Source organism: Ischnura elegans, chromosome 2 (genome assembly GCF_921293095.1).
Source record: "Ischnura elegans chromosome 2, ioIscEleg1.1, whole genome shotgun sequence".
Taxonomy (NCBI): domain Eukaryota; kingdom Metazoa; phylum Arthropoda; class Insecta; order Odonata; family Coenagrionidae; genus Ischnura; species Ischnura elegans.
In genome coordinates, this window is record NC_060247.1 from 41,128,026 (window position 1) to 41,148,953 (window position 20,928).

Below are 20,928 nucleotides of genomic sequence, written 5' to 3' on the forward strand. Positions count from 1 at the left end.
ATTAATTAATTACAGCCAAACTAAGGCCCATTCAACGGAACCACTACTATTTCAGGGATGTGTTCACCATTCCGATGGCCAAAAAAATATGGCATTGAAACAGGTAGAGCAAGTTTCATGGTCTCCCATTGTTAGTACTATTTCAAATTATATATCCACAGGCACTGCCAATCATTATGTTTCTCAATGTTGAAAAGTGACTATGAGGTGAGAAAATATTCAGAAAAATCTCAACTAGTATAAGAAATTCAGCCTCCTCAACATGAGAGAAAATTCTTTGAGTGTAGCTATCTTGCAAATAAAACTAGATAATAAAGGAAAAGGCATTAAAATTTGCCTATTTACCTGAATTTTTCTCCATAATAAACAGAAAGAAGCACTAGAAAAATGTTACAGGGAGCCAAAGAAATAGCTAAATAACTTACTGTTTCAAAAAAACCCTCTTCAGCCACATGAGATTCCGTGAAGAGGAAAACAGTGGGTTTATTCTCCACAGTAACCCTGGTGTATAACTTTTTCATGTCGTCTTTCAAGCTATTCTCATTATATCCACGTGAAAGGGTTATTTCAAACATCCCACATCCTATAACACAGGCATTAAACATTTTTAGAACACTTTTGATCATACACCAAGGAAGGGAAAAAGATTTTAACTAAATTTAGCACACACCTGCAGTGAATGCAGCTAATCGAGTCAGACATTGCTTCCCATTTCCTCCTAAACCCACCAAAAGGCAATGACCTCGGTGCATTCTAATAGTTCTATGTATTCTTGTCAAATGCTCAAGGGCATCTTCAAAGAGGACAAGCTCTAAACGTGAATTGAATTCATTGTATTCCTCTAAAATCTATAATAAAAATTCAAATAATGGAAAAAATATTGGTTTATGAAAGTTGAGTAAATGAAGAGATTACAAGGCTAGCCAATAATTTGAACAGTGCAGGTTACATTAAGGAAAGTAATTATTTTCAACTCATAATGTAGTACAAAATAAAAGCTTTCAATGAAGATGATATAGAAAAATAATTGCAAAGAGCAACAACTAATTCATCAAAATATGACAAGCAGAAATGTCAATAGCATTTGAAAATTGCATTGACTCATTTGTCTACATTTTGATCAAAAGCAAAGATAAGATATTTTTCATACCTAGATATTTTTTTCTAATATAAATTTTTTCCAATAAAGGTAGTGGGCTATAAATGTCTCTATGAAGTGTATCACAGCTCTGTTGCTACAAGTCTTACAAGGGACTTAATAGGTATTCTTGTCCGGCAGAAATAAACCAAGGAATCCTTTCCATTTTGATTCTGTTCCAGATGTTTGAGATGTGTATTGTGGATAAGGAACTGAACAAAAATGTCATGTCACAAAATTTCTAATAAGGTAACTTTTTTGCTAAATCATCAAGGAATGTGGAGAACCCCATTCAGCTAAATAGATAAGCCAACATTTCATTAAATCAGAATGACGTGCTCCATTCATATTGTAACCATTGCCGTTTGGCAGGTAACATACTTTGGTTTAAATGTGTGTTTTTGAGGGGAGGAGAGCTTCATTTATTTGTCTTGTACTGTGTTTGACTGTGTGTGTGTGTGTAGTTGAGTGTGAATGGACTTGTGTGTAACGCATTTCTTTCCCTCCTCCCCACAATTCCCTGCCTCCCAATTTTGGGGTTTTAGCACGTGCTGAAGAGAGAAGAGTTTACTCTTCCCCCCAACCGCCTGCTGTGCAATGACAGTGAGAGGAGACTGAGATTGTTTGTTCTCCACCCTCTCCCTCCCTAAATATTATGCGATTTTCAAACAAGTTAATTGTAAGAGAGGACTATCTAGTCCTAAATTCGCTTGTGAAATAAAGGCGACATTATTATAATTATAAATAGATAAAATATGCTTCAAACCCTCCCACCCCCCGACGACTGTGACGACAGTGGCGACGCGCCTCAAGAAATAGGCCTCTTCCCAATTTCTCCCCTCCTTCCCCACCCCCAGAAAACCAACCCTCTTTGAGGTATATAACCTCAAGAGCCAAAAGCTGGAAGATAGACACCAACCCTGGCCTCGTCATGCTGCCAGAGACTCTGCCAATTTGTCAAGGCACCTCAGTAATAAGTGGTCTGACAAGAGAGAGGACCTAGAAACATATGAGTTTGGACCGAAAAGGAGGAGATTGACGGAAAGAAGGAAAAAGGAGAATGAACGGTAGATTTCCATCGCCAAGAAGAAGGTCAACCCACGTCATCCCAGTGAGCATTCGCTCAGCCCACAGTGTGCAGAAGGCACAGAGCCGAAAGGAGCCATCCGAGGAGGTCATCCCTCAGCAGTGAAGGAGAGCAGGAAAGCCTGATAAGTTCAAAATCTATGTTGTAAGCTCTCATTCTTTCATGTCTAGAACCACAATCCCGAATTACGTTCCCAAGTAAATAAGAATCTTGACTTAAAGCCCCGGTATAGTAATCTTGAAGAAATCCAAGAACCAAAGAAACCACATCTCTGTATTGAAGAGCCATCGCCCCTGCATTTTTGTTTATTTTATTTTGATTTTTATCCCCTTTTTCTTTGAATGATTGCGTGTGTTTTAGTATTTCAGGACAGAGTGTGTTTTCTATCAATAATTGTGCTCAAGGTTAATGTTTTCTTTTCTTGTAAATTCGTTTTTGGGCATTCATGTCTCAGTGAGAAACCGTGCCCAAGACTGATTGGAAAGGAAGCTTCTTGTTTTCTTTTCTCATTAAGTTGTCATCGTTTTGTTGATTTGATTTAATCATTAGGTTATTTTCATGGGCCAGTTTGATCTTCAAAGCAGAGGAAGATATTGATTTATTTTATGTGTATTTTGCAGTTTTTCTGCATTAAGTATTCTGTCAGATTCAAAATGTATGTTGTAAGCTCTCATTCTTTCGTGTATCCCAATCGTCGCAGCAAGCCTCCCCGCAAAATTATCTCCCCTTCTCCTCTTTTCCCCTCCCCAACCAAACCAAACCAACCTACCCCAAACCCCTCACCAAATCCCCACAACCCAAACCAAACCAACTCCCCCCCTAACCAACCACCACAACCCCAACTCACGTCACCACATAAATCCCCAATTCCTAGTTTAGATGAGAAAATAGTTTTTTTTTATTAATACTTAACTTTGATTCCAAAAACACATGGATACTCACATATGACTCTTGGCAAGGAGTACTTGAAATTTAGACCACTCAAATAAATGTGAATGACCCATCTTCAAAATATACCCAAAAAACAGTGCAGTGATGGTACAGTTGATACAGTAACAGTAAAATACATATGTTCTAGCGACCACGATCTAATCTAAATATGTATGTATCCATATAATCATCCTGATACTTCTTAACTGTATTCTCATCCGTTAGAAGGCTTTGGGTCAAACTCCAACCCAAAAAGCCACTGTTACCCCCAAGGCACTTCCCTGTGCCTTGGGTAACAAAGAAAGAAGAGCAAACATTTAAAAAATTTACAATCATTACTATGAAAGATCATCCTATCTACATATTCAATGGTCATGGGTTTATAACAAGTATTCACTAACTGATGTGAACCAAAGCTTATTAATGATTAGTTAAAAATAAATAAGGTTAAATAGCTGTAATAATTTGTTTAAATTGCACTACCTCCTGCATTAATGCAAAGACCGCATCGTAATCTAAAAGATCTTCATAGAAGCGAGGCTCCTCTTCCATTGTTGCATTTCTAAAATCACCAAACAGCATAGGATCCCGAAGAGCATATTCTGATTCATCAGGAAAATATTTATGAAGCGTACTTCTAATATGTAACTGCATTTTAGTCAAGTCCTACAAAAATAGGAAATAAAGAGTAAATGTTAAATATCATGCATGATTCTTTGACTAGCTAAAGCCTTTTGTGACCTGATGGTAACAAAAAAAATGCAAGATAAAAAAATTAAAATTGTGTAATGCCTTGAGGGAAGCAACACAATTTCCATTACCTGAAGCACAATTACATTATTACACGTGATTACATTAAAACACAAAAACTGCTCATTTTAAAGCCTACCTCAGAATCAATAAGACGATCACAAATATTTCTGGTAAATTCATTTCTCCATAGACGCACTATTTGCTCAGCATCTACAAAATGTGATGGAGTTGATAAACATATTCCAGCATAAATTCTTGATAAATCTCTTAAGTTGAAAATGTAATGAAACTTTGAGGGAGTTGGAGGAAATTCCACAATTAGAACCTGCAACAATTAAAATAACATTTATTACAACAAGTGAACGTATAATAATAATACTTTATAAGACATTAAAAAAATTGAATTTGCAATAGTCTTTGTCATACATAAGTTGAATGATTTGAATTACATTTACATACAATGTTTGACCTATAGAAAGTAAAATACATATAGTGCTAAGAAAAATATGGTCTGTTCAGTGAACGAAACACAGATGTATAGGTAATACAAAATCAGCATATTACTACATACAGTTGGATGCAGTTTTTTAGCTTCCCTTTATTATTTATTAAGCTTATTAAGCTAAGGGTATATAGGTACTTAAACTGAAGAAATAGGCAGTCTAAAAAGGATTCTAACATTAGCTGCATGTCCTGACGTGAGTAAACTCCATTCTAGGTGAGTCATGGGCGAAGCATGCTTCCGAGAATATGGGGAAGAATGCATAGCTGGATCTTTTACATGTTCTAATAATGCAATGGATATGATGATTTCCCCGGCATAAGGGGCATGTAGCTTTTAGAATTCTCAGTTGTATGAGAGCGTTACAAGGGCAAAATTTTGGAAGACAAGTAGTTCCTGAACTGGCCGCTTTCAGATGCCAGTGAGCTGTGTTAATTTTTTTCCACCATTGTAGAAATATAGAACAACCACAAATTTTTTATAGAACAAACCAGACTTTCCCTTCGATTACCTGTTCAAGCCCCAGCAATATTTTGAAATTTTTCTCTCCGCAAAAACTTATTTTCTCTAGAATGAACGAAACAAGCTCACCGTGAATGTATTTTTTTCTATTGATAGTGGAATCTTATGTCATTTTCAGCACTGAATTTTGCAAAATATGCTGGAGACATATTTAACAATTAAATTTGGGATCTATTCCAAAAACTAATAAATCATTAAAAAATTCTGCAGACACACATAGATAGATTGAGACTTCACCTCATAGCTTCATAGTCAATTTAATCAATCCTCATATAACTAGTTAAAATCCAATAATAAGAAAGCACAGCTTCAACCTCCCAAATACATGTTATAAAGAATATTAGCCCCACACAGTTTTTAATTTGGCACATTCAACAAAAAGACAGCCCATAAAAAGTGAGAGGAACGATAATTTGAAGTGAACCTGGCAACTAATGCACATCACCTGCAGCACAAAAGTAACTTTTCTTTACAATCTCTCAGATTTGTTAAGGTAAGAAATTTAGGTCACCTCAACTTCATGGATTAGAGGTTCTACTTTACATCATTGATAGCAAGCTGAAATATTTCTGAACCAAATCTGTCACTAGAGCTTCTAAATTTTTCCCAAGTATTACCTTATAAAGATCCATGGTGGCTAAAACCATGTCTTCAACTTTAGATTGTACATTTTTACTAAATATTTCCATATGGCCTTGCATGATAGAGTTATAGATATACAAAAGGGTGGTATCTGAAGGAAATGTAACATTAAAAATTGCAAATTTTGATAGAAATCGAGGATCCACTGAATGCCTTCCACCACCAGTTTCTCCCATAGCGGCAATGAACCCTGTAAGAAGAGAAGAACATCATCAATGGACAAATTACAACAAAAATGTACAAAGAACAAATAGAATGAAGTACAATGGACAAAGGATACTATATATTAAAGAGGGTATGGATAATTAGGTCAGAAAAGAGAATAAAGTTACTGGGATAATTCACAAATGTTTCCTTTCACTGGCCAAAAAATAATCTATTGATGGTACATACAAAAGAAGTATTGCATAAATATATAGCTAATGCGATAGACCAACATATGTTAACTTGTATGGAAAAAGTCAAAAAGTACTGTTGCATAATTGAAGCAGGTGACTATCAGGGAAATACATAATTTTATTTTATATTCCTAGCCATATAATTCTGGAAATAGAAACTAGAAAAAAAGGTGTACCAGAAATTCTTATTGTTAGCATTTCTAAATACTTTGGAATTTAAAATGTATTACAATTAGAGTTTGGCAAACTGGCCAGCTGGTCAAAAAAGCGTTATGAAGCGAGTCGAGAAAGATGATTTGACCAACAATTTCTACAACAGGTTGCCCTTGTCCAAGACAGGGCTCACCTCCTTGGTCCCCCATCAGCCCAGTGGACAAACAAGGTCATTCTTATGCACCACAGAAAATCCGATAGTGCAATAAAAAGGGAAAAAGGGGAAAGGGTTTCTTTCTACATGGGAAAAAGGTACGATTCATGCTAACTGATCATTCCCATAAGACTGAGTCGCTGAATCTATGCAAATCATTATTTTCTTTACCTAGCAAAGATATTGAAGTTTGACAAGAAATGAACGCTCCAAGAATCCTCATTGATAGTTTCCAGGAAAGCCCAATGGCTCTCTCGGGAAGGTGTCTCTATGGAGCACATTTCCTTTTTTCGATGTATGCTTAATTGCTTTAGCTGTTAACTATACATACATGCATGCATACACCTATCTTAATAAGAAGCATTTAAGATTTGTGACTGAGGTTTCATAGTTAAAAAATTATTTTTATAAACAAGGTACTAAGCATATTTCTGAAAAAATAAAATTTTTCATGCATTGACTTATATGTAAATAGGCAAAATTGATTTTTTTTCATAGTCTCACAAAATGCATAGCTCATGATTATGCGAGAGGTTTAAGCATACAAAATATAATGCTTCATCATCTCATCCAATACATAAAATGAAAAAGAAATTATTTCCACTGATTCAATGGAATTCTAACTTTGAGGGATTTTTTAATAGATCTTATAAATTTCAGTCATCTATCTAGGGACCTTCATATGCAAAATATCATTGAACACCTTGAAACCAGCAAGTTCACTTCATCACTCGAGGAAACCTATATTTCTGTGCTACCTAATTTTGACCCAAGATTTGAAAAGGCCCACAAAAGTTTCAGGGCTCCAACAATCTCTAATCTAGACCCAAAGATGCATCTGCCATATATTTTTAATAATGTTGCATTTTGCAAAATAAATAACAGTACTGAAAAATATAAATTTTACTTTAATTATGACATGGAATTTATATAAGCGATATCCCTCCTTAAAAAATAAAAAATGATTTTGTATAGTATATTAACATGGTATAATTACCAACATCCTTCACATTCTTCCACCCTAAATCCTTTTCACGATCATAAAAGCCTCGTTTTTCAAACAAAAGTTTCAAAAGAGCTATGGGCTGTTGTGTGCCATATTGATCAACCTGTAATGGCAAGAAAAACATGAAGGAGCAACATAAATTAAAGACTTAATTTCATTGCTGAATCGATTGAAAAATTTTCTATTTGATGCATTAAAATTTGAATAAAAATAAACTAATACTCGGCCTTACAAATAGCAGTCACAATGCAAAAAAACCTTAATTGATTACTTCTAAGATATTGCATTATAAAGTATTAACAACTACAGGAAACTAAGCAAAACTTTGTTCATTAAATATGTATTAGTAATACCAATGAAAATATATGTATGTCTTTATTTCAAAACTTGTATTGTAACAGAGGATTTTCCAAGACTCTATTTCTGTTTTCAATCACCAAGCATTTAAATAGATTTTGCATACAGTTGCTCCCTGTGTTGCGGATGGCAGCACCATGCAAATCTCCAAGGAAATAAGCTATAATCTAAGTAGTTAATCAAATTTTTAAACAATATAATCTATCAAATTCATAACTTTTCAGCCTTATTCCTCCCGAGCACAAAAATTCAATAGTAAATATTAATAATTAATGAATCCCTCTGCAGTTATCCCTATACTGTGGACATTTTTTTAAAACAATTAAAATGAACCCAAATTGGGAGCATAAATCAAGGTTCTATGATATAGAATGGCACCTCATTTATATAGTTCTCATGGCTTTTACTTTGACATGCATGAATAAATTAAATACACCAAAGATTTCGTGCTTTCCCAGCGAATAGACTTAGTGAAGAGTTCTTGGGATCGCCACCGGGTCAGGAACTGCATAACTGCCGACATTTTTGATGCCAGACTCGGCCATCGAAATGTCGGCAGTTATGCAGTTCCTGACCCAGTGGCAATCCCGAGAACTCTTCACTAAATACACCAACATCAAAAAAACCAACCAAAGGGATAAGTATAGTAAAAACAAACAAATTCAAGTAGGGATGTGCAAGTACTCAAAAATTCGAGTAGAGTCAGGTAATTGGTACTCGACTCGTTAAGTTCTGAAATCTTCTGACAGTAGGGGGCTATCATGAAAATCGAGATTTTATATCGTTTTTAAAGTTGATAAGTCTTTGTAATGCCTAGGCCTGAGAGTTTCAGCGTGCTGTGTACGTAGCAGTCAACCACAGTATTAGTCAACAAGGGGACCGATTACTTTTCCTCTGCTGTGGCGGCCGACCGTCATGCAACCTGGTGGCGTATTCTGAATTATCAGAGTCAACCGCTGCACCGCTTATTCTTTCTTAAGCAATACTTTTATGTCCTACTCTACTTTCTTTACTCAAACACCGAGAGAATATGTAAAAATCGTAAAGATTTCTATGAAAAAAAATGCAACTTTTAGGTTTTGGCGGACAATGCTGCTGGCATTGCAAGTGTAGTCATCTTTTAGTCTTTTTAGTACTAAGCACCCCCAATGCTAGAATTCCTTCTTTGCATTTAGTTACCTTCTTGAAATTGAAAAACAAGAGTTGCTAAGTTTGATTTAATGAAGTGAGAAATAAAGAATTTTCTTAGTTCTACAAAGCTAAAGTGAAGTTCTATAGTTTGTTCTCTTCGTCCACTTAAATTCTACAGAGATTCAAGATCCATAAAAATGTTAATTGGTATAATTTTTAGTAAAATTTCCTACAGTTCTAAAATTTTTAAATTTGGCGAGAAAGTACTCATTCAGCCACACAAATATGTAACGAAAGTCCATTATCTGCAGGGAGTTATACTGAGACACGGATAGGTCAAAACCTGCCCTAGTAGCAATCGATATCCATATAATATCCATAGATGGTTACCAATATCCAATAAGCATTATATCTAAAAGTAATATTGTATGGATATTGTGAGGATATTGATATGTGCTGGCTTTTTGAAAAAGCATAATATCCTAAAGTAATATTGTGTGGATATTGTAATGATGTTAATTTTCTATTGACTTTTGGATATTAATGGGAATGATAGACATTTCTTTAATTCCATTCAAACATACGTGAACATAATTAGTGAATACATTGTGCACCAGGGGAGCACCCAGGAATCAATGGTTTTAGGCACAACTAACACTGAGGTGTCTGAGGGTCTGGAATACCCGATAGGGTAAGTGGGATATGCAAGGGCCCTCCCCTAGAATAATTTTCAGATAAATGTCCCAAAATGGAGAGTTTTACGGCTTCCTGAGGGATATTTTATTGATTGCTCACACTATATATTCTATCAGTAATATTAATCAAATTAAAAGAAATGGATTAAACTTAAAAATTTATCTAAGCTCTATGGGTAGGGAGGTTTATCCCCCAAACCCCCCTTGCTGCGCTAGTGATGTATACTATGGTTGCAATGAAAATGGAATGCAAATATAATTTAGGCAACAAAAAGTGAAAACAGGGACAAGCAAGTATTTTCGTAACTTTTGGTAACTATGGGAAATATATATTTGGCGTTTTAAATACCTAAGTTACCTATTTTGCCTATTATATTGCGTAATTATTTTTTAATATAACGGATTAAATATCGTATTTTGAAACTTGCGCCATAACGACCGGCGGTCATCTTGCATTGCACGTGACCCAACGAGGACCCAACTGCCATCGCAAATTGCGCAAATGTTCCTGAAACCACAGCTGATATGTTTACATTCGTAGTTACTGTGTTTTTTGACTTTGCGAATTTAGCTATGCTGTAGAAACTTATCTTACAAGCAAATTTACGTTGAAGTATGCTGAGGAAGACGAAAATAATCCGTGTTTCGCTGTGAAGATTGGCAAAAAGGAATTGGAAAAATACTATTTCAGGCACTTTGAAAAGTTGTGTTACCTTGGCCCACAGTTTTCCCAGCCAACACAACTACTTTGAAATCAACGCCGGATTAAGTTTCTGTATATTGAATTACTGGATAAAGTGGATCTTAGTGGCACGAAGAGATATAAGAAGATACCTTTGTCATCATCAACACATATCTGCTGAGCTGACCATGTAAATGTAAGTAAATGGAACATTTTTTCGTTTCGTCAGTGAATCACCGAACTTGTGCCCATGTACCCTTTCATATGTAATAATACAATAAATGAACCGCTAATTTATATCCAATAAGTATTTAAGATTATTAATTACTATGTTCACAGTGTAATCACAATTAAGCATGATCTTTGCTTTCGCGGCCATAGTAAAAATACAATCCATTCACCGATTAAGTTGAAATATCAGGTTTCTCGCAGAAGAATCCACTTTGTTAGCAGTTCGTTATGGTATTAAGGTATCAGTCTCAATCTCAATTAACTCGTATACGAAGGTTTTTTTCATGAAAATGAATAACCAATAAAAATATGTCGAAGAATTATAGTAATTAATAAGCTGTTCATAACATAGCCATCAATTTAACTCTCTCCGATCATTATCATCTAGGTATTGATTTGTGCTTCAGTTCATTTTTCACAAATGCCTAAATTGCAATGAAAGTCATAAAGAGATTATATCGTTATCAATTTTCACAATTTGCTGGCAATTTCTGTAGAAGTTGGAATTGAGGAAAAAATAATATCTTCAAAAAATAATATCTCAACTGGTTTTAATATATATTGGATATCAGTTTGTGAATGCAATGTGCAATAAACATGGCATAACTGAATTGCCAATAAAACCTGAAGAAATTAGCAATAATGCTGGTGAAACTATTGTTAGATTAAATGTCTCATGCGACAGATTCCTATAAAATTGTATCATCATGAATATTTGCCATTCTGTGAAAGACTTTGAAAATGAAGATTAACATGTATTTACTTTGTTAATTTCATTGCAGATTTCAGAGTTGGCCCTCATTGGAGGCAACACTTTAAGGAAATGATTATACGAACTTTCCGGTACGTCATGAAAGATAACTTGTCAGCAAACTATAGCCGGATAGGCTACAAAAAGAAAAGAGAATTTTCTGAGCTTGGCCTGAAAGCAATAATTTTTGGTAAGTTTTATATTACATTTTTTTCATCATTAGATGAGAGGGTAGATAGTGCAGGGGCAATTCTAAATCAAAAGGATGTTTATTTGTGAAAACGCCCGAACAAACATCTATCCCTTTCTTCAGTAAGGCTTATTTCTTTAGCTCTTCATCCCCACTACATAAGTTATTGTTTTACTTATCTCTTCCTTATTTTCCAATACATTGTTCCTCCAAAAATTTTATAAATTACCTGTGATGATTAATTGGACTACATGTTGTTGATATCATTGTCATAGGGAATACCTCTTCTTTTACAGATACAGTTCGACGTTACCACCTAAGTGCTTCATCTAAGGAACCAGAAAATTACATAAAGGATTGCCAAATTTAGGGATGCCTAGAAGAAAGGCCATCATATTGATCATCCTAATCAATAGTGCAGTTCTCACTTATTAGTGGCAATAGTGTGGAATTAATTTTCCCATATTACGTCAATTGGTGTTTTAACTTTTAAGTTATATTGAATGACAAATTAAATTTGCTTTTTAATGTTAAATTTTATATCTTTGTGGAAGTATTCTTTAGCGTGCTGTTTATTAGCCTAGCTTGTTTTAAAATTCTGTTAGAAAATTTATTTCTTTAGTTGTTCCATTTTGGGAATTGAGATACATTAGAAAATAAATAGATTTGTGATTACATAAATGCATAAAAATAAGAGAATTTATTTTTGTGTTAATAACCAAATGAGTCTGTCTAAATTAACCATGCCAGTTTCTCATGACTTTTTCAAAGAAATTGATCTTTATATTCTCTTGATTGGGTTCATTACTTAATTTATAGTGAATTTCTCATTTGAATATGATACCGTATATAAATTATGTGCATATAATTACTGTCCTCAGTATTTCCTGTCAAATTCTTTCCAGTGAGAGAGTGAAATATATATTTTCAATCTCCCTCTTGAAAATGCATTACACACTCGCTGTAAATAATTTAGACTTTAAAAATTAGGTAGAGCAATTATATGCACAATTTGTATGGTTGACTATTGATTGCAACAATAGGAGGAGTTCATCAGGGGGGCAAGACCCCCAGAATGGGCCCCCAATATTTTTTATAGGTCAGCAACTCTGTTCATGTTCTTTAAAAGCTTAGGCTAAAAATAATTGGCACAGTGATCACATATTACTGATCGTTTTAATTCTGATTGCAAATCCTCCTAAGAGGAGGATGGGGACCCCAATCTGGTTAATATCCATGATGGATAAGAATTAGATATCAGATTAATATCCAAGTTGGATATTGTATGGATGGCTTTTGGTGGCAACTTCGATATTATGTGGATGTTCATACAATGTTATTGGATGAAAATTAGATATTAGGTAATATCCAAGTTGGAGATTATATGGATGGCATTTGGCGGCAACTTCGGATATTATGTGGATATCTAAGCAATGTTGTTGGATGAAAATTGGATATCCTTTGGATATTATAGTTGGATATTATAGATATTGTATGGATATTGTATAGATATCAATTGCTACTAGGGTGCGGTCTGAGCATGTACAAGAATTGGTTTTTCTGCAAGAGAATTTGAAAGGATCAAATTTTACATGATTCATTTACCTATATAATCTTTATTATAATTGTGCAAATGTTTTTACTCAGGGCTCTTCTGAGCAGTTAAGGTATGAAGAGCAGGCCATCAAAACAATCTCAAGTTCAGTGACTGCTGGCCATGTTGAACTAAACACATAGTTGGTAACATGCCCGATTGGTGTATTTTGCCTAATTTTTTGATTTTACGTCGACCGTTCTGGTTAACCTAAATTCTGGTAGATCTGGGTGCGTTTAAGCAGGGTTCTACTGCATGTCACTATTAATAAGTTACAAGGTAAGCACAATAGAAAAATATCTAACATTTACCTGTGGCATGTTGAGGTCATCAATGAATATAATTAGCTTCCTCCCAAGAGGTGGCCCATAAGTGTCTCGAGTCCTCTTTTCAAGTGTAGATTCCAGATTCCTTTGGACATCAAGAGAGGTTGTTCTAGAGGAGAAGTTCACATTCAACACCAACTACATGAAAAAAAATCAAATCAAAACTGTTTAGTGCCAATTTACCATTGATATTTTTTATAAATATATAAAAGATTAAGGATTAAATGTGTTACACCAAGGAAAAAATATTTATAGCAGTGAGTTTTAGTTAGTAATTGAGGATAAATGAATTGGTGACATACTTACATTAGTGTGAGAATCCAAATTCCGCAAGTATTCTTGAATTGTTGATGTTTTCGATGTCCCACCACCCCCAACAAGGAGAACAGGTCTTTCAATCTGCAGGAAGTTGAAAAAAGTTCATGCCACTGCCAAGTTTAGTTAGAGAAATGTTATCATTTCCCAGCATTCAAATTTACTTGGTACATACTACAGGGGCTATTTTGGTATTCCATCTTAAGTTTTAACAAAAACACACTCAATGCGAGACATAATGCATTGAAAGAGAGAGAAGATTCACAACAGGATGTTCATTAGGGTGTTGCTTACTTTTTATTATTTCTCGGATTTTTTATGTCTACCTCTTAAAATATGCTATGGGGTGCAGAATGGATACCCCAAAAATTACAGCTCGATTGTTTAACATTGAGAGGTTGCTCAAAGAGCTTAAACGCAATAACATTTAATTTTCCCGATTTTTCAAAATAGCATCATTTTCTGGTGTAACGCAAAGTTTAACAGCCCTTCAGAACCAAAATTTGCTCCAATTTTACATCCACTCCACAGTTTTCCAGGTATATAATACTTTTTCAGGAACTACAGCCATACGTGACACCCCTGACGGTGTGCTGGTCGCTTGTAGGCCGCATTCACAGTCAACGACCGTCATTGCCTTACGCCCCTCATGCTTTCCCTCACAAAAGCCGGTGGAAGAAGGGAGGAGTTACTTAAAAACTTGTATTGTTTTACATTGTAATAAATTCAGGACACTGTTTTGTAGTGATTGAGCAGAATACCATTGAAATAGATTAAACCATTAGGAATGATATTTAAGAGACAACTATGTGTAAGTTTTCTTACCCAAGTTTGCATGTTTCATACCTCCTCTAACCCCATTGCAGTCAGATTTCGAATGGCATAGAGTAAATTTTTGGAGTCGAAACGCTATTGATAAAAACAATGTCGTTTATTGCATGCAAGTCTAGTGAAGCATTCCTAATTGGCATCCCAGGAGCTATAGCCATTTGTTTAAGAAAAAATAAGCTGCCTTTGATTCGCGAAGTGCTGCAGGTGTTCTATCACCACCACTTAACCTTGAAACAAGGAGGGTGTGCAAATACAAGACTAACGATGAGGTCCGTGGTCCATACCTGACTATTATGTCGAGAATCCAAATTATTCTAGAAATACGAGGAATAAATAAAATAGAGGCACTGTGCAGTGAGCTGTTAAAATTCAAAATAAATTTTTGGCGGCCACCTACCCAACAGCTAAAGAATGATATGGAATTGAAGGAAAAATTGGATCAATTGTTTGATATTGCCATGTTAAATGCTCCAGAAATTATTCAAAATGATGTGGGTAAAGTGTTCTTGAAAATACAATGGTAACCGTGGCACCCCGGTAGTATATGTAAGGTGCAACCTCGATAAAACGACACCCCACGGTGCACCAATAAACACTCGCTATAGCGAATTGTCGCTTTACCGGAGGTGGAGCAAATAATAGCCAATATACCTGTTGCGAACAGTTAAACAGGAACAGGAGTGGTGCGGTGACAGATAAATGTCTATCCGATAAACGTAAGTATAAATCCAGAGGAAAGGTGATGTTTTTTTGCATCACTAAATTTCTTTACTCAAACAACGACTTACTATTCAAACAATTTATAAGCCCCGCACTGAATAAAAATCATGCAAAGCATTGTTTTGTCAATCATTATGCCAATGCACAACCGATGAAGCCATTTTTCTATGCACTTAATTAGTGCATTTACGTAATCATTCTATTATTTTGGTATTTTCCACTGAAAATTCAAAAATTAACTAATAAAACTGTATCGCGGTTATTTAATGCCTCAAATGTTTCCATTGGTGTATGTTTATTGTCCCTGTACATTAAGCGGCAGTTAAGTGAAACAACGTATTGCATTTGTTTCTGCAGTCGAAAACGGTGGAAGGTTGTATAACGTTCCTGCCTTGGAAGACTTTTTCTATTAGATAATGTAATATCTTCATTATCTACGGTAAAAAGTTTGCTAAGCTTGAAAAATGATGTGATTAAAAGTGCCGTTGTTAAAAAAAATCCTTTTTGAGTGTTACGCTCGCGACGTATTTAAGATAATACACCGAGTTTACCACGGCCACGGCACTGCAAACGAGAGTCAGTTGTTCTGTGAGTTCTTCCAGCGGCCACCAGGGGATGCTAGGCTACCCACGTGACGGAAGAGAGCGCCAGTACGACTCCGACCACTGACGCGAATAGTTCACCCTTGTGAATCCGCAATAGAGAATAAATACGTCCATCCATACAATTCACGCTCAGTATCATTGCATCGTACATCCTACATCATCGCTAAGGCGCACTACATACCTTTAGAGGCATCATTACAAGAAATACCTCGTACTGCAAGGATTTTGTCGGGGAGTAGGATGTAAAAAAAGTTCTGTTTCGTCTATGTTATATTACGCAGGGAATACTCCTTAAGATACTTATGATCGGAGTCCTTTCTTCCACGACTTTGGGTTTACACCGCAGGCATCACCAGCAATTATGCGGAGAGATAACGCTTTGGTGCTTTGCATTAGTATAATCAACCTTCCGAACTCTTGAAATTCTCGATTCGCAATCTATCCCTGAAATACTCCGCTTTAGGCTTAGGCGTAGTCCCTTTCTCAGGAGTTCCCGCAGATTGGGGTGGGCAAAACCACCCGAACAAAGCTCCTTATAACTCTACGTAGTCTGCATTCCTTGGGCGCTTTTGTTTTTTTTTAATTGTGAAGAGCGAATAGGAACATAAATTAATTTCGACACTCTCATATTACTCCTTTATTTTTATTTTCTTGTGTTTGGTGTTTTTTTGGCCACGGTGTCTGCCATCAAATGCTTTCTATTCATGCAACTCATGGACGTGCGGGTATGCTGACGTCAGCTTTCTGCCGTCCGACGAACAAAAGAAGATCAAGCATTCGCGAATACTAATGCCACAATATTTTCACCAAAATTAACTACTTATTTATCGAACGACAGTTTACCACATAAATTTGAGACTGAGCACTCCATTAACTTCATTTCTAACAGATCGCTAGCAATTACAGAGATTAAGGAGTCTTGATGTAAGTTTTTCCGGCGGTGAAACCCTCGCTATGGCGAGAGCCAACACCAAAAGGGCCTCGTAAAAACGAATTTTTAACACGCTTATTATAGGGTCAATTGACGGTGCATCGGCTACCTCTCGTAATAGCGGGGGTGTCGCTATAGCCCGTACTCACTTTAACGAGGTTCCACTGTATCTACTTCAAAAGATCCTAAGCTATCAATTGTAGAGAGAGAGTTTTCAAAATGTTTTTCTTTCGGAAAAACTTTTATACAATTATTAGTTTTTAAGTTTCTGCAAGCACTAAAAAAACTAATCACCCACATCATAGACAAAGGTGCATAGAATGAAATGTATTGTAAACTGGATGGTTGGGGAGGACTTGGTTTACTGGGACAGCTATAATGTACCTTTGGCTTGCCAAGCAATGAGATCCTTAATTTACCTCATACAGACAGAGAGGAGGCAGAGAAGTCGGCGTAAAGTGAAGAGGAAGAAAAGATATGATGAGTATCACAGCAAGTCTGAAGTCTTGTTAAGCTAAATCTCTCTCAATTTCCTTTTCATGCAATGATATTGCTATCAATGATACATATTCTTTTAAAAAATGACAATATTTTAATCTTAAGTAGAGAGGATGTTTCTGTAACGGATTCTATTGATGACACGCCAAAGGAGTCGTCAAGTACTAAAAGATAGATTGGTAGGAAAATCCTCATTACACCCCAAATTGCACTGACCTTTAATGCCTTGAGCATTAGCGCAAGAGGAGTGGCAAAGGTTCTTTTTGCTACTATCTGCTATCTTGTTGCTGTCGTTTAGTAGCCAGTAACTACTACTGGCTACTAAAAGAAATATTTACTCATTCATTGAATCAAGTAATTTAAATATTATTTTGCATTATATGTCATTAAATGGTTAAATGGTTAATAAATTAAATGGTCAATAAAATCTCATGGCCAATTGATGAAAGAAAACCAACATTACAAGTTCCAAAATTCACCAGAACTGCCAGTGTGCAGGCCACTGCTGTGATTGTTCACGACTGCATTGAGGAGTGGAGATTAGCAAACATGATTAAAGCATTTTCAATTGATTTGACAAGCATAAATAGAGGTAACTAACTTTTTTCACATGTTAGGTTCTCAGTCTATCACATTTTTTGGGATTTTCAACCAGAAATTTTTTTTATCATATGCTAGGTTCGAAGAACAGCGCTGTATTTATTCTAAAGGATAAACTACAGCAAACATACCGTATGAAAAACGTCAACATAGTATTCGACTCCTCCCCTCTTCCACCGACTTTCGTGAGGGAAGGTGCAAGGGGCGTAAGGCAATGACGTTCACCGACCTTGAATGCATCCTGCGAACGACCTCACCATCAGGGGTGTGACACACGGCTGTAGCTCGCGGAAAATTGTGCACACCTGGAAAACTATAGAGTGGATGTAAAAATGGAGCTATTTTTGGCTAAAGTGCTGTAAAATTGTGTGTTACCCTTGAAAATTACGGTATTTTAAAAAATCAGTAAAATTAAATGTTATCGCATTTATGCTCTTTGAGCAACCTCTAAATGTTAAACAATCGAGCTGTAATTTTTGGTATATCCATTCTGCACCCCATAGCACATTTTAATAGGTAGAAATAAAAAATCTGAGAAAAAATAAAAAATAAGCAACTAGTGTTCATCCATTAAAAAAATCAATTCTAGCATATCGATATAAAAAAACTAACATTTTGCATATGTTGAGTAAACCATGTTACTCTTAAAGTATCCACAGTTGGAACAAGGATATCGGTGAACTTTTTTGTCCGGTCATGTTCATACGGAGGAACTGACCAGATCCAAGCATCCCAATATCCATCTCCACTCTCAGGGTCATATTTCCATACATAATCAAAGAGAGTCTTCTCAGCAGTGGGAATGAAACCTGAAAATCAAAAAAATAATTTTTACTTGAAAGAGCTTGTCTCACTATTTCATTTGAAGACGCTTAAGTTGCCAATACAAAAAAAAGCTGCACTCCGGGAGCGCCGACAGAAGTGAAAACTTGAAATAATGTAAGCATTTTTGAATGTGAGGAATAATTTCTAATGAAGTGTTTCATTAAATAAGCTACTCAAATTGAACGTATTTAAAGAAATTGAGTTGTATTGTACTACCCTTCACTATTCTTGTATTGAGTACACTCTCCTGCACAAGTATAGACTGGTGACGGTGATGCCAGTCTAATGGTTTGTACCCCTCCACAAGTACTGTGTATATAGCAAGTATACTGTGCATTTACAGAATATACACAATTATACATATATGTAGTAGCAGTGACAGTGACGGTGGCGTGAGTCCGTCTTTTAAGCATTTACGAAAGAGCTCAATGCGACATAAGAAGTTTTCACTTTTACCCATCCACAAAAGTGTATGTATATACAGAATATACAATTACACATATATTTAGTAGAGGTGACGGTGATGGTGATGTAAGTCTAATGGTTTGTACCCCACCACAAGTACTGTGTACATAGCGAGTATACTTTGTATGTACAGAATATATGTACTTATACATATACATACGTAGTAGCGGTGACGGTGACGTGAGTCCAATGTCTTTTACCCATCTGCAAAAGTGCTCAATGCAACATAAGAAGTTTTCACTTCAAATACACATAATCATACATATATGTAGTATCGGTGACGGTGACTTGAGTCCAATGTCTTTTACCCATCTACAAAAGTGCTCAACGTGCCATAAGAAGTTTTCACTTCAATAACAGTTCTTTTTCATAATTGAATTGCTTAATACAGTAGATTCCCGATTATCTGGCTGCAGTTCATTCATGCATGAGTTCACACTCCTTTGATTTTTTCCGCAATCTTTACAAAAAATAAAATCAGAAGCACCAGGATATACACATTTTAATGGAAGGCTACAATGGGCTGATTATTTCCATTAGAATCCTTTGTAAAAAGGAATTATTTTCTTTAGTTGACGACAAGGAATGTTTCAAGTTTACTTGGATGTCTGCATTATTATTGCAAATGCCAATCAGCAGCAGGAAAAAACATTCTCGATCAATTTTAGAATATTCTTCAATGTTCAATAAAAACTTTTGGGCTGGTCAGTTTCTGGGTGGCCCCAACATTTCCTTACCGATGCCGGTCGCTTTTTCAAGGGAATCTTCTAAAAAGTGACCAGCATCGGTCAGGAAACATCGGGGCGACCCACAAAATTGACATGGCGACATAGCCCAAAAGGTTTTATTTAACATGACAAGCACTCACGAAAGTTTAAACAAAGAATTCTTCAATGGTTTGGCAATCATGAATTAAGAAATGCTATCAATGACAGACACTGTGTGTAAATTATAATAGATTGTTTGATTTACGTACATTATGAAAGTTACAAGAAATTAAAGAGAAAGTTTGGATTATTTGTGTTTTTCCGATTATTAGTGCCTCCTCTCCCTATCATTAACCCAGATAATAGGGACTTTGATGCAACTATTTTCAAAAAGAAATCAATACTTAGGCACAATCACTACTATGTCACAGAACACAAAACCATTTAACACCTGTATCATACCCAAAGAGAGTACAACCTGCAGCACAGCAAGTTTGAGCCTGTAAGTTTTGAATGAACAAAGTGATGGCACTTTTCCACAGGTTTATTATAGAAAGCACGACGTGTTTCAACCGTCAGATCATTATCAAGTACAATCAGGATTTTTGGTTCCAGAGCTGTATTTATGTAAAATGGTTGGGTGATGGGTGGAAGGGGAAGGTTAGGAAGGGTATGCGTCAAACACTATTACTCAAATAAACTTGTATATACCTAATATTCCATCAGCTATTTCATAATGACAAGGTCTATGAATCAACAACTACTTATTCCCCATCATTTAGACAGGCCAGGACACCTTCAATTTATAAGTGAAGAAAGATTGATCACATCTACCCCAATAACTTATTTAAATAAGCTTACCACATGGAGCTTTGCTGGTTGGAGAATCCTCATAATTCAAATATGTAACTGAATTCTTGATAAAAAAATCCAATTCCATTCTTGCATCAGCAGTTAGAAGGGCTCCCATTGACCAATTAAATGCTAAGAGAACAAAGCATTCCATAGTCTCTCTTGTTAAATTAAGAGTAGCTTGTTTATTTGGAAAGAGAGCGTTGAGAAGGTAACACATCTGTGATACCTGGGAAGAAGAAGAAATTTTCTAAAAAAACTACCAGATAATATTTTT

At 35.6% G+C, this 20,928-nt stretch overlaps 1 protein-coding gene and 1 long non-coding RNA gene across 2 annotated transcripts in view; one reads left to right on the plus strand and one right to left on the minus strand.

Moving 5' to 3' along the window:
* Window positions 1-20,928, minus strand: part of LOC124153638 (dynein axonemal heavy chain 10) — a 208,524-nt gene that overhangs the window by 60,838 nt on the left and 126,758 nt on the right. Inside the window, exons 42-51 of the mRNA XM_046526934.1 lie at window positions 20,661-20,880; window positions 18,415-18,611; window positions 13,609-13,701; window positions 13,288-13,440; window positions 7,337-7,448; window positions 5,550-5,764; window positions 4,045-4,233; window positions 3,639-3,821; window positions 671-848; window positions 426-583 (exon numbers count right to left, since the gene is read on the minus strand). Of these exons, the coding sequence (XP_046382890.1) occupies window positions 426-583; window positions 671-848; window positions 3,639-3,821; window positions 4,045-4,233; window positions 5,550-5,764; window positions 7,337-7,448; window positions 13,288-13,440; window positions 13,609-13,701; window positions 18,415-18,611; window positions 20,661-20,880 (1,698 nt within the window). The remainder of the gene's footprint in view (window positions 1-425; window positions 584-670; window positions 849-3,638; window positions 3,822-4,044; window positions 4,234-5,549; window positions 5,765-7,336; window positions 7,449-13,287; window positions 13,441-13,608; window positions 13,702-18,414; window positions 18,612-20,660; window positions 20,881-20,928) is intronic.
* Window positions 9,825-11,804, plus strand: LOC124153640. Its single transcript, XR_006863711.1, has 3 exons — window positions 9,825-10,406; window positions 11,224-11,382; window positions 11,679-11,804. It is a non-coding gene; the product is annotated as an uncharacterized LOC124153640 (long non-coding RNA).